The sequence below is a fragment of the Bombina bombina genome, chromosome 2, assembly GCF_027579735.1.
Source record: "Bombina bombina isolate aBomBom1 chromosome 2, aBomBom1.pri, whole genome shotgun sequence".
Lineage (NCBI taxonomy): Eukaryota > Metazoa > Chordata > Amphibia > Anura > Bombinatoridae > Bombina > Bombina bombina.
This window is the reverse complement of record NC_069500.1, coordinates 1206405152-1206420513: the sequence shown is the minus strand read 5'-3', so window position 1 is coordinate 1206420513 and position 15362 is coordinate 1206405152. Positions and strand designations below refer to the sequence as shown.

At 37.2% G+C, this 15362-nt stretch overlaps 1 protein-coding gene across 1 annotated transcript in view; it reads left to right on the top strand.

Annotated features, from left to right (window-relative positions):
• TUSC3 (tumor suppressor candidate 3) overlaps positions 1–15362 on the top strand; it is a 598639-nt gene that overhangs the window by 513216 nt on the left and 70061 nt on the right. Inside the window, exon 7 of the mRNA XM_053703931.1 lies at positions 3042–3105. Within this exon, the coding sequence (XP_053559906.1) occupies positions 3042–3105 (64 nt within the window). The remainder of the gene's footprint in view (positions 1–3041; positions 3106–15362) is intronic.

The window sequence follows — 15362 nt, the reverse complement described above, 5'->3', positions numbered from 1 at the left end:
AATAAGAGTTAATTAATTTCGTTAGATTAAAATTATATTTAATTTAGGGGGGTGTTAGTGTTAGGGTTAGACTTAGCTTTAGGGGTTAATACATTTATTATAGTAGCGGTGAGCTCCGGTCGGCAGATTAGGGGTTAATGTTTGAAGTTAGGTGCCGGCGATGTTAGGGAGGGCAGATTAGGGGTTAATACTATTTATTATAGGGTTAGTGATGCGGATTAGGGGTTAATAAGTGTAGGCAGGTGGAGGCGACGTTGAGGGGGGCAGATTAGGGGTTAATAAATATAATATAGGGGTCGGCGGTGTTAGGGGCAGCAGATTAGGGGTACATAAGGATAATGTAAGTAGCGGCGGTTTACGGAGCGGCAGATTAGGGGTTAAAAATAATATGCAGGGGTCAGCGATAGCGGGGGAGGCAGATTAGAGGTTAATAAGTGTAAGACTAGGGGTGTTTAGACTCGGGGTACATGTTAGGGTGTTAGGTGCAGACGTAGGAAGTGTTTCCCCATAGCAAACAATGGGGCTGCGTTAGGAGCTGAACGCGGCTTTTTTGCAGGTGTTAGGTTTTTTTTCAGCTCAAACAGCCCCATTGTTTTCTATGGGGGAATCGTGCACAAGCACGTTTTTGAGGCTGGCCGCTTGCGTAAGCAACTCTGGTATCGAGAGTTGAAGCTGCGTTAAAAATGCTCTACGCTCCTTTTTTGGAGGCTAACGCAGCCTTTTTGTGGACTCTCAATACCAGAGTTATTTTTATGGTGCGGCCAGAAAAAAGCCGGCGTTAGCTAGTTAGTTACCGACAAAACTCCAAATCTAGGCCCATGTGTCTAGTAACAACTTCTGTTTTTGATTAGTACATATCTGCCCTCTTCTGTGTAGGTCCCACCTAGAATTTAAGATATATAGTATGTGTACCCATTTTCTTGTAATAAAGGTTTAGAATCAATTGCGATTTAATTACAAATCTCCTCCAGCTAACATAGCTGTTAATCTTGTTATAGATGTGTTCCCATGTAACTATTGTCATTATTGTATGTTGATATATATTAACCTTACTTTGAGATATATATTACAAATATCCACTTATTCAGCTTAGGGGCCTAGAAGGTAGCGCAAGTCACTTCTGACGTTTTATGAACTCTGAAAGCATTGCACAAGAGAGGTGTAGGCCAGCTTAGATTTGGTAGAAGATACTGTACTAAGAGATACCTTCTCATTTACCAGTTGCCTATTTCTCCTGACTCTTAACTGTGACTATACAGCTAACTATACAATACCGATACAACAGATATCTCTTAATTATTCCCCACACCGTTTATCTCCCCCTAACTTAGTATAAATAATTTCAAAACAGTCATCCTCCCCCTCCAAGTTTTGAGGCATATGTGCTTCCAATAGTCTATATACCCCACGTATTTAATATTAAATTAAGCCCTGGATTTCCCTTATTGTTTTGGTATATATCCCCTCTAAGTTACATTAACAAGTATACCCAGTAGGAATTCCCTCATGGAATATTTACATATATGTCTCCATAAATCTCAAGCTTCCCAATGTAACATGGATCTCATCGGTTTCCTGCCCTATAATCGCTCCCTTGATAGCTACTTTAGGTATCTAATTGCATTTGCAAAACAAATTGCATGCCCTATTTGAATCATGAAAGTTTAATTTTGGCTAGACTGTCCCTTTAAAGGGAAAGTAAACACCAAAAATGTTTTTCATTTAAAAAGATAGATAATCCCTTTATTTACCACTCCCCAGTTTTACATAACCAACACTGTTATAGAAATATAATTTTTACCTCTGTAGTTATCTTGTATCTAAGCTTCTGCAGACTGCCTCCTTATCTCAATTTTTTTGGCAGTCTTGCATTTTAGGAAATTAGTGCTGACTCTTAAATAACTTCACGTGCATGAGCAAAATGTTATCTATAGGAAACACATGAACTAACGCCCTCTAGGTGTGAAAAACTGTCAAATGCATTAAAATCAGAGGCGGTCTTCAAGGGCTTAGAAATTAGCATATGAGCCTACCTAGGTTTAGCTTTCAATTAAGAATACCAAGAGAACAAAGCAAATTTGATGATAACAGTAAATTTAAAAAGTTGTTTAAAATTACAGGTCCTATCTGAATCATGAAAGTTTAATTTGGACTTAACGCTGTGCATAATTAAATTATTTCAGCTTATAAATATATTATTGTTATTTAGGTTTAGTGACTAACAGAAAGTAATAAATGAAAGGAAAGTTTTATCATTCTTACCTAGTTCTGTTAAAATATTGATGCTTAAATATCATTAAGAATGGTCACTGACTATTGTTTCTTTTTAAAGTAGAGAATGCACAGTCTTTCTGTTGCAGAAAGGGCTAATTAGGAGTTTTAAGATGCTTCTAAAGAAATTCAAATTATGCTTATCAAAGTCAAAATAGGCATGTGCATTCGGCTGTTTCATTAGCTAGCGAATACGGAAGAAGGCGCCACTCGTGACACTGGGCTCTTTTTTCAGAGCCAATCTCTTCTTGTGAAGATCTGGCTTTGCACATATCGAAACTGCCAAATACATATGCCTAGTCAAAATTGAAATTCTATGGATAAGATAAAGCTTTCAAATTTCTGATACTTTTCAATTTACTTCTAATATCAAATTTATATCCATTCTCTTGGTATCCTTTGATGAAAAACATACCAGTATCTGCAATGCACTGCTAGTAACTAGCTAGTATTGCTAGCACACACTTGTTTTTTGCTTATCAGATGTTTATTTAGGTCCCAGTAGTGCATTTTTGCTCTGCATCTGACTAACTATGTGCTTAACCCCTTTACACAGGTTAAACAAAGAGTAATATGCAAACAATAGCACAATAACAAAACACATTAGAGCATTTTTTGTACTTTTATGTTTCATTAAGTAATTACATAGTTATGTTGCATTATAAATTTTTCTATACAAAATGTTTCTTAGTTCAAATCCATATAAACAGGGTATTAATGATGGTAATATAATGATTTAGACAATAATACATGATTTTTTTTCTTTACAGAGCTATATCCATGGGAGCAGCCAGGCACAGTTTGTTGCGGAATCACACATTATTCTTTTACTTAGTATCCTTTTTAACATTGGTCATATGAACGTTTTGAAGTAAACATATTGTAGTGTTATTAAATATGAAAATATGAAATGCAATTTTACATATGAAAGTTCTTCAACAGATTGAATTGTTATAATTTGACTGGTGTATATACTGAACCTTTGAAAGAAAATAGCTATTTAGTTTTGTGCAGTCCCTGCTGTTCTTTAACATCTCTGTTTATAAATGTCTAACATACTATAATTTTGAGATATTCTAGAAGATCAAATGTAAGAAGTTATTTATTCCATATCTGGTTTGGATTGCCATAACAGTTATGACCAAGATTAGTATGTGATTATAGTGACATGATATTATATATTACCTAGTCTGCCATGCCAAAAAATCATGGTCAAAACCTGATGACTGAAACTATTTAGTGCTCTGTCCCCTATATCCCTGTTAAAGTCAAATAAATAAAAATAAAAAAAATCAGTATCAACCAAAATAAGGCTAATATGGAAAGATAATATAGCTAAAAGTAAACTTGTAACAAGCACAGGATAGCACGCATATTAGAAGTTTAAAGTAAAAAGTTAGTGCGCAAGCGTACCCTGACACACGCTAACTGTAGGACTTCAGATATTGTGACCGCATTAACTTTTTCCTATTGACTTCAATGGAGAGCGCAACTCATTGCGTTAGACCTACAACGCTAACCTGAAGTGAGTAATAAATATTTTACATTCCTTTGTTCTTCACATAGGATAACATTTTCTTTTTATTCTTTATATTGACAGCTCAGGGGTTAACTGCCTGGGTTGCTGGAAACTGTATAGCTGTCAGTCAGTGTTTAGGGCTGTACAGTTTACAGTGACTTAGTATGTTTACCCTGTCCGGTCTTAGAGTGCGGCCCATTCCTACGTTTTATATATATATATATATATATATATATATATATATATATATATATATATATATACAGTTGCAAGAAAAAGTATGTGAACCCTTTGGAATGATATGGATTTCTGCACAAATTGGTCATAAAATGTGATCTGATCATCATCTAAGTCACAACAATAGACAATCACACAATCACAGTCTGCTTAAACTAATAACACACAAAGAATGAAATGTTGCCATGTTTTTATTGAACACACCATGTAAACATTCACAGTGCAGGTGGAAAAAGTATGTGAACCCCTAGACTAATGACATCTCCAAGAGCTAATTGGAGTGAGATGTCAGCCAACTGGAGTCCAATCAATGAGATGAGATTGGAGGTGTTGGTTACAGCTGCCCTGCCCTATAAAAAACACACACCAGTTCTGGGTTTGCTTTTCACAAGAAGCATTGCCTGATGTGAATGATGCCTCGCACAAAAGAGCTCTCAGAAGACCTACGATTAAGAATTGTTGACTTGCATAAAGCTGCAAAGGGTTATAAAAGTATCTCCAAAAGCCTTGCTGTTCATCAGTCCACGGTAAGACAAATTGTCTATAAATGGAGAAAGTTCAGCACTGCTGCTACTCTCCCTAGAAATGGCCGTCCTGTAAAGATGACTGTAAGAGCACAGCGCAGACTGCTAAATGAGGTGAAGAAGAATCCTAGAGTGTCAGCTAAAGACTTACAGAAGTCACAGGCAAATTCTAACATCCCTGTTAGCAAATCTACAATACGTAAAACACTAAACAAGAATGGATTTCATGGGAGAATACCACAGAGGAAGCCACTGCTGTCCAAACAAAACATTGCTGCACATTTACAGTTTGCACAAGAGCACCTGGATGTGCCACAGCAGTACTGGCAAAATATTCTGTGGACAGATGAAACCAAAGTTGAGTTGTTTGGAAGAAACACACAACACTGTGTGGCGAAAAAGAGGCACAGCACACCAACATCAAAACCTCATCCCAACTGTGAAGTATGGTGGTGGGGGCATCATGGTTTGGGGCTGCTTTGCTGCGTCAGGGCCTGGACGGATTGCTATCATCGAAGGAAAAATGAATTCCCAAGTTTATCAAGACATTTTGCAGGAGAACTTAAAGGGCCACTAAACCCAAAATCTTTCATTCATGATTCAGATAGAGAATAGAAATTTAAACAACATTACAATTTACTTCTATTATTTATTTTGCTTCATTTTTTAGATATCCTTAGTTGAAGAAAAAGCAATGCACATGGTGAGCCAATCACACAAGGCTTCTATGTGCAGCAACCAATCAGCAGCTGCAGAGCATATCTAGATATACTTTTCAGCAAAGAATATCATGAGAATAAAACAAATTAGATAATATAAGTAAATTAGAAAGATGTTTAAAATTGCATTCTCTTTCTAAATCATGAAAGAAAAAATGTGGGTGTCATGTCCCTTTAAGGCCATCTGTCTACCAGCTGAAGCTCAACAGAAGATGGGTGTTGCAACAAAACAATGACCCAACGCATAGAAGTAAATCAACAACAGAATGGCTTAAACAGAAGAAAATACGCCTTCTAAAGTGGGCCAGTCAGAGTCCTGACTTCAAACCGATTGAGATGCTGTGGCATGACCTCAAGAAAGCGATTCACACCAGACATCCCAAGAATATTGCTGAACTGAAACAGTTCTGTAAAGAGGAATGGTCAAGAATTACTCCTAACATTGTGCACGTCTGATCTGCAACTACAGGAAGCGTTTGGTTGACGTTATTGCTGCCAAAGGAGGTTCCCCACTGCTGACAGCTAGAAAAGCACAGAGTTTAAAGGACAAACTGGTGAGGAGCTAATTCTCAAGGGGCCCTTCGGCCTCTGATTGGCTGAGAAAGGACAGAGGTATTAAAGGTAGCTTTCCATGTGGGCACTGTGTATACTGTGCCCACATGGATAGCACAAAACAATTCTCTGTCCAGGATGGAAAGATCTTTGACATAAGATTCTTTTTCAATTGCAGATCGGAAGGGGTGATATATCTTCTGCGGTGCTCCTGTCCGGCTTTCTATGTTGGAAAAACCAAAAGAATGGTGAAGGACCTAGTACAGGAGCACAGAGATGATATTCTCCACTCCAGAGAAACTAACGTTGCTAGGCATTTTTGTAATGTACACAATAAAAATGTAGATTCATTGAAGTTTATCATAATAGATAAAGGCATCACAAATGGACGTGGTGGTAATAACGATAGGGTCCTCCTGCAAAAAGAGGCCAAATGGATCTACAGACTGGGAACTAGATTACCAAAAGGTTTAAATGATAAGCTTGAATTTGTCCACTTTTTATAAATATTTATTTTTAAATGTAATAAACATCTGTTTGAAGTGTGCGCCAGGATAGAGGGTAATTTCTATCTCTCTTCTGTTGTGTATTTTGAAAGTATTGGGGGTAACCAGGAATTAGGTTGAACCAAAATATATTAAGCTATTACTTTCTAACACAATAAAGAGTTTTGAGAGGCTTTTTTGAATACAGGGTTAAAAGTGATACAGCTTTAAGGTGTTGCAAGGATACTTGGGAAAAACACCTGTAAGCAATTAGGTATCTGCATAAAAGAGGAAGTCCATTGAGGACTCTACATGCCCTGATGATCCCCTGTAACACATACTGGAGGTGGGGGAGAAACGTGCGTTGGCACTATGTGTTTATGAGAACCCAGGTACCTGTCGAATGTACCGTGGGCCAGGATTTCTAGTGCACTTGTCTAGACCTATTCCCTGAATCTCATGTTTCTTCAGAGACATTTTGGCTTTATACATGCAGCTGTACATCTCAAGTGAGCTACGAGTTTTTCTGATGTGACTCCGACAGTGGAGTAAGTGGTTTAAGGAGTGTGCTATTGGAATGCAATGGAAGATGTGCCTATACGATAGGTGAATGTACACAAAACTTTGCGATACAGCACTTTGTCAAAGCTCTTGGCAAAATTCACAACGCAATATCGATTCAACTGGATCCTTCTGTTTACAGCCACTCACAGTCCCTGTTGACGCTACACCACTCCCACTGTTGTTGACGTCACACGCCAAGTAATCATCAAAGGTGCTTGCAAGCAGAAGACAAGTGGAAACAACAAAAACCGGAGGACTTAAGCTAAGTATATGCTGTGTTTTCCAACTGAATTATTATACTTGCTAGTGACTCTTTATCCAGCAGTACTAATTGAGGTACGTCTATTTGCCTTAAGAGGAGATTCCCTGGTATATACAAAGAGTGAAAATAAGCGCTTTTCTATACAAAATATAGTTCACCTCTGTTTGGACTGCAGTCATATGTATAACATGTATTTTGCCTACTTACCATATATGTCCTATTAACATTAGTTTCAATGTACAATTCGTTATAAACATAAGTTTTCTGGTTAACCCCTTATTGTTTATGATGTCTCTTTTTTTGATTTATAGTATAGGGAAAGAACTAGGTCTCAGTGTACTTTAAATGTTTTAGATTTTGCTGTCTATAGTGGTGACTGACACTGACAGATAAGATACCGCTATATACTTGAGTGTATTTTTGGGAACCAATTATAAATACATTTTTGAATGTCTTTTATGTGTGCCGTGTATTTATCCCTTGCTGTTCTAGGGTAATCTTATATATTCTAGGGTATTTTCTCTATCTTCATTATATATTTCATATTTACTAGAAGGGTGGCACCATTTAGAGCAAATTAGCAATATTACCTACTCTCTCACACACCCTTATATTTAGTTTTTACTTTTTTGAGGATAATAATTTGAGGATTCAATTGTCCTTTTCTGGTGAGATTGGAGTAGATTGCTTAAGGAGTTCTTAGTTTTAAAACTCCTACATTTTCCCATAATTCTGTCTGTCTTTGTTCAGCTGCCACTACCATGGCGTACACTCTCTCAGATGATTTATGGGAGGCAGAACTTAAAGATTCTCTGGCTAATGATATTAGTGGGGGGAATGATGAGAATGATGAAGAAGTGGTAACCATTTTCAGTGCTTTCAGAAAATATAGATACCTTTTGAGTAGACAATTGAAAATCAAAGCAGAAAATGCTAGTCTGGCAAATTATATTGAAAAGAAAATAATCCCTAGGGGACTAAGATTGTCACTTGATCCAGGTGCCAATACAAGGGAGGATGAGGAGGGAGACTCTTTCATAGAAGAATGGAATGAGAAACTCTCCTCAACCTCTCTTGATCTAATGGAAATGATGATCAAAAGAAATAATAAAAGGTTAGAGAAAGTAAAGGGGGAGGCAGAAACAGCAATGATCAAGGTTAACTCTTTCGAATGTGACCCTAAATTTGAGAAATTGAATGGAGAAACATGCTCAAATATCTCTAAGTTGAAAACTGACATTAAATCAAGAAAATGTAGGAAACTAAGGAGAGATCAGGATGATTATAAAAATGGTAGGGTTTACACATATAAATCTCAGAAAGGGACTTATGACTCAGGGACTGATATGTCAGACTCAGAATCAGGACCCTCAAAAAACTCCCTAGCAAATACACAAACAGAAGGGGAAAAAGGAAGAGACCCTTATGGGGGGCAAGGGAAGGAAAAGAGATATCCAACCAGAGAAAAGAGAGGGAGAGGGGACCAGGCTCCTCAGAGCAGGGGGAGGTACAGAGGAAGAGGATTACACAGGGGCTTTTAAAAACCCCAATGGATGAGGAATTACAGATAGTAAACCTTTCCTCTTTTCCTCTAAACCTAGCCCATATCGAACTCCTTAAAAAAGGTATGTCCTTCTGCCCCAATGCACCAATTGACAAGTTTGAGGTCATAAAAGACCTACATCTCTTTGCAAGAAAGATTGTCCTGTCTGTCATTATGAAATCTAAATCAGACAACAACTATATGTTAGATGCAACTGATCAAGTGGCCCTTAATGATTTAGAGTTACTTCTTGCTGAAAACCAAGCTGTTTTTGATGATGACACACAGAGAGAATCTTTGGTGGATAGAAAGTATGCCTTTAAACCGAAATCAACATATATGCCCTCACTTTCCCTGGTTCCAGCGGTTAATCTATTTGTAAAACAAATGGAGAAAGATATAGAAGATATATCAAGCCAACAAACTTTTGACAACCTAAAACCAAGGGAAAGAATAGCATTAAAAGAATTAAGTATGGCCAAAGGTTTGGTGATAAAGCCTGCCGATAAGGGTGGTTATTTGGTTTTACTTGATGAGCATTTATATGTGAATGAAGTTAAACGGCAGATGAACAACAAAAAGCAATATGAAAAAATTGGTGGCAACCCTATGGGTCATATCCAAAATTCCCTTTTCAAACTTTTGAACGATGCAAGAAGCAAAGGGGTCATTACCCAAAATGAGTTCAAATTCCTATATCCTGAGCACCCAGTTATGCCTGTTTTTTATGTATTGCCAAAGCTACACAAAAATATGCAGTGCCCCCCGGGAAGGCCTATAGTCTCGGAAATAGGGAGTGCTACGGAAAAAATTGGGGAGTATGTTGATAAATACCTACGACCCTTTTTGCTAACCTTAACATCATATGTTAAAGACACAGCCGACCTTTTGAGAAAGTTGGATGGAGTAGAAGTAAATGAAAAGACCATTCTGGCATCTCTTGATGTAGAGGGTCTTTACTCCTCCATACCACATAAAATAGGCTTAGCAGCAATTAGGAGGTTCTTAGAAACTAGAGGACCAACATATGCTGAACACACCGAATTTGTCTATTCCCTGTTAGAGTTTGTCTTGAAAAACAATGTTTTTTCATTTGACGGACAGATCTTTCGCCAACTGTGCGGGACAGCGATTGGGGGCAGTTTGTGCCCCCACATATGCATGTCTACATCTGGGCCTTTGGGAATCAGAGATCTTTGAGTACTATTCAAAGATCTTTGAGGACAAAGTGCTACTATGGATTAGATATGTGGATGATGTTCTTGTCCTGTGGGATGGGACGGCAGAAGAATTCAATGAATTCGTTGCTGCCCTTAACCACAACGACAAGAACATCATCCTGACGTCAGAAACCAATACAGTAGAACTCAATTTTCTAGATGTGACTTTGAAAAAAGAGGGAGTAAGAATAGTGACGGAAAATTATAGGAAAAAGAAGGCAACTAACAATATCTTACATGCAGGTAGTAGCCATCCGGACCACCTTAAAAAAGGGATCCCGTATGGCCAATTCCTCCGTCTGAGGAGAAACTGCTCCTCTCTTTCCAAGTTTGACACTCATGCAGCCTTAATGAAAGAGAGATTCCTAAAAAGAGGTTATTCCAATAAGTGCCTCAAGAAATCTCTCTGGAAAGCCAGAAATATGTCCAGGGATGACTTGCTATACCGAAACAATTCTAAAAATGAAAATAGCAAGATTAGATTCATCTCTAATTTCAATAATCAATGGGAGAGTCTAAGGTCAGTTTTCAAGAAAAATTGGCACATCTTATCCCTTGATGAAAAAGTGAACAGTGTGATGGGGGATACCCCACTGCTGACAGCTAGAAAAGCACAGAGTTTAAAGGACAAACTGGTGAGGAGCCAATTCTCAAGGGGCCCTTCGGCCTCTGATTGGCTGAGAAAGGACAGAGGTATTAAAGGTAGCTTTCCATGTGGGCACTATGTATACTGTGCCCACATGGATAGCACAAAACAATTCTCTGTCCAGGATGGAAAGATCTTTGACATAAGATTCTTTTTCAATTGCAGATCGGAAGGGGTGATATATCTTCTGCGGTGCTCCTGTCCGGCTTTCTATGTTGGAAAAACCAAAAGAATGGTGAAGGACCGAGTACAGGAGCACAGGGATGATATTCTCCACTCCAGAGAAACTAACGTTGCTAGGCATTTTTGTAATGTACACAATAAAAATGTAGATTCATTGAAGTTTATCATAATAGATAAAGGCATCACAAATGGACGTGGTGGTAATAACGATAGGGTCCTCCTGCAAAAAGAGGCCAAATGGATCTACAGACTGGGAACTAGATTACAAAAAGGTTTAAATGATAAGCTTTATTTGTCCACTTTTTATAAATATTTATTTTTAAATGTAATAAACATCTGTTTGAAGTGTGCGCCAGGATAGAGGGTAATTTCTATCTCTCTTCTGTTGTGTATTTTGAAAGTATTGGGGGTAACCAGGAATTAGGTTGAACCAAAATATATTAAGCTATTACTTTCTAACACAATAAAGAGTTTTGAGAGGCTTTTTTGAATACAGGGTTAAAAGTGATACAGCTTTAAGGTGTTGCAAGGATACTTGGGAAAAACACCTGTAAGCAATTAGGTATCTGCATAAAAGAGGAAGTCCATTGAGGACTCTACATGCCCTGATGATCCCCTGTAACACATACTGGAGGTGGGGGAGAAACGTGCGTTGGCACTATGTGTTTATGAGAACCCAGGTACCTGTCGAATGTAACGTGGGCCAGGATTTCTAGTGCACTTGTCTAGACCTATTCCATGAATCTCATGTTTCTTCAGAGACATTTTGGCTTTATACATGCAGCTGTACATCTCAAGTGAGCTACGAGTTTTTCTGATGTGACTCCGACAGTGGAGTAAGTGGTTTGAGGAGTGTGCTATTGGAATGCAATGGAAGATGTGCCTATACGATAGGTGAATGTACACAAAACTTTGCGATACAGCACTTTGTCAAAGCTCTTGGCAAAATTCACAACGCAATATCGATTCAACTGGATCCTTCTGTTTACAGCCACTCACAGTCCCTGGTGACGCTACACCACTCCCACTGTTGTTGACGTCACACGCCAAGTAATCATCGCAGGTGCTTGCAAGCGGAAGACAAGTGGAAACAACACAAACCGGAGGACTTAAGCTAAGTATATGCTGTGTTTTCCAACTGAATTATTATACTTGCTAGTGACTCTTTATCCAGCAGTACTAATTGAGGTACGTCTATTTGCCTTAAGAGGAGATTCCCTGGTACATACAAAGAGTGAAAATAAGCGCTTTTCTATACAAAATATAGTTCACCTCTGTTTGGACTGCAGTCATATGTATAACATGTATTTTGCCTACTTACCATATATGTCCTATTAACATTAGTTTCAATGTACAATTCGTTATAAACATAAGTTTTCTGGTTAACCCCTTATTGTTTATGATGTCTCTTTTTTTTATTTATAGTATAGGGAAAGAACTAGGTCTCAGTGCACTTTAAATGTTTTAGATTTTGCTGTCTATAGTGGTGACTGACACTGACAGATAAGATACCGCTATATACTTGAGTGTATTTTTGGGAACCAATTATAAATAAATTTTTGAATGTCTTTTATGTGTGCCGTGTATTTATCCCTTGCTGTTCTAGGGTAATCTTATATACCCTGGTATTTTCTCTATCTTCATTATATATTTCATATTAAATCCAAGGGTTCACATACTTTTTCCACCTGCACTGTAAATGTTTACATGGTGTGTTCAATAAAAACATGGCAACATTTCATTCTTTGTGTGTCATTAGTTTAAAGCAGACTGTGATTGTCTATTGTTGTGACTTAGATGATGATCAGATCACATTTTATGACCAATTTGTGCAGAAATCCATATCATTCCAAAGGGTTCACATACTTTTTCTTGCAACTGTATATATAACGTTTTTTCTTAAAAATATATGTATATATTTATATATATATATATATATATATATATATATATATATATATATGTATATATAGTGGAAGAAGTGGAAGGGCAATAACAGGTCTTTTCCAAAAATATTTATTTTTATTTATGTAATTCACAACATAGCAAAGTCGATGTTTCGGCTGTTCTAGACAGCCTTTTTCAAGACAATCTTACTGTTAAGAATATAATGGCTGAAAACGCCATGATTCAGGATACGAGTGACACTTGTATCCTGAATCTGGAACAGCCGAAACGTCTACTTTGCTATGTTGTGAAATACATAAATGAAAAGAAATATTTTTGGAAAAGACCTGTGAGTGCCCTCCCACTTCTTCCACTGCATATCCTGATTTGAGGAGTCACCTGGGCAGTTCATTGATGAAAGGGGAGTGAGTGCATGTCTCTTTTGGATTATATATATATATATATATATATATATATATATATATATATATATATATATATATATATATATATATAAATATAAATATAAATATCTACAGTTAAAGATAGATAGATAGATAGATAGATAGATACATATATAAAAATAAATATTTAGAAATACATGTAAAATAAATGTAAAATACATTAAAAACACAGTAAAAAAACATTCATATAAATATTCAATAGAAATTATTTATCAATATATAGAATTATTGATTCAAAAAGCACCATTTTCTGGTTTGGTGAGATTTACTTCTGAAATCAAGAACACTGCAGGCTTCTACTAGAATAAGGTGGTCACAACTTATCGTCTAAAATGGGGTTTTACTAGTTATAAGACTGTAAACTGTGAAAGAGCTCTATTGCTATAATATTGGTTAAAAAATGTCAAATTAAACAAGATTGCTCCATTGTGGTTGCATTCAAAAAGAACCTACATACCTTTGTGACTAGGCGCTAAACCCGGATTGCTCTTTTGTGACCAGGATTTCAATAATGCAGCTGCAAAAACTACTAAAAAAAGCCCTGTCACAAAGGTACAATACTGTTTGGAAATGTGTTTATGAAGACCCCTTTACTAAAAGTGACAATCACTAAATGTGAGTGTGAATTAGAAACAAACATTTACAGAAAGTGATTGCTACTCACAATTTCTAGATGTTTTGGTCATGATCTCTCTTTTAGTGAAGATCTGCTGTATGGGATATCCCATATTAAATACACACACATACAGTATATATATTGTAAACATTCCCAGGGATTCACACTCTCACTTATTAAGCAGCTGCCAAGGGACTGGAAAAGGACCAATCCATCTCATTGTCAGATAATCCTTTGGGCTTTTATCAGCAAAAGTAAAACTTAATTGGTAAACTTTATTGTGGATAATAGAGTTGAAATAATCTAGAGCATGTATACAACCTCTGTAATATGCAATCCTCATATCTGTAGTTTCAAAAAATGAGTGCATTGTTTATCTTTAGAGGTAACTCCTTAAATCTTCTGACATATAAGATGTCAAACAAATGTATTTACGAACCAAAAAATTATTTTTTCATAGCTCAGAAGCTGAAACATTTTTAAAAATTTTAATTATATTTTACCTAAATTTAGTTGAAGAAAACTAGATTGGATAACATAGATGCTGAGCCTTTAGGACTGGAGGTTTTAACTGCCAAATCCCTTGCATCTAATGAGGTTTGGCATAAAAGAATACACAAATTAACAAAGCTTTTAACTTATTGATATAAATAAGTTTTCCTTCAAGGATAACATAGCATCTAAAATTTTAAATTATATTTCTTCTATAAGGTACGACGAGTCCACGGATTCATCCTTTACTTGTGGGATATTATCCTCCTGCTAACAGGAAGTGGCAAAGAGCACCACAGCAGAGCTGTCTATATAGCTCCCTTAGCTCCACCCCCAGTCATTCTCTTTGCCTACTCTAAGTACTAGGAAGGGTAAAGTGAAAGAGGTGATAAAATATTAGTTTTTAATTTCTTCAAGCAAGAGTTTTTTGTTTTAAATGGTACCGGTGTGTACTATTTACTCTCAGGCAGCAGATGGATGAAGACTTCTGCCTGGAGGATGATGATCTTAGCATTTGTAACTAAGATCCAGTGCAGTTCCCACAGAGGCTGAGGAGTACAGGAAACTTCAGTGTGATGAACGTTTTCATGCTATACAGCAGTGAGGTATGTTCAGTCATTTTTTCTGGAGAGACTGTGTATTTCAGAAAGGCTGACAGTATCCCCATGAGGGTAAGGGTAAGCAGTAATTCTAAGAGCTATAGACATGCATTACTAAGCTTGCATAAGGGGCTAAAAAATGGTTGACACTGAGTTTTGAATGTTTGTGGGCAAACGTTTTATGAACTGGGAGTGCTGTTAACGTTTTGTGGGCAATAACGTTTTTGGGCAACTTTATTGAGGGTACACTTAGCTTATTTTTTGGGTCTCAGAACCCACATGGCTAGCTTAAAACCGCTCTGGTGCGGTTCTTTGAGGCTGTAGAGACATCGAGTGAGATGGGCGGGGCCTATTTTCGCGCCTCAGATGCACAGTTATTTTCACTCAGCAAGCAGCAATCTCCAACTCCTGAGGGCCCTTTTGAATGTTTTGGGCCGAATCGAAGCTTTAACCCCATATTTACTATCCCTGAGGGCAGGTAGGCGCCACAGCAGGGGTGTGGCAAGGTGCTGGGGGTGTTTTTTTCGGATTTAGGCCTCATTTCAATCCGGTTTGCACATTAAAGGGTTAAATGTTAAA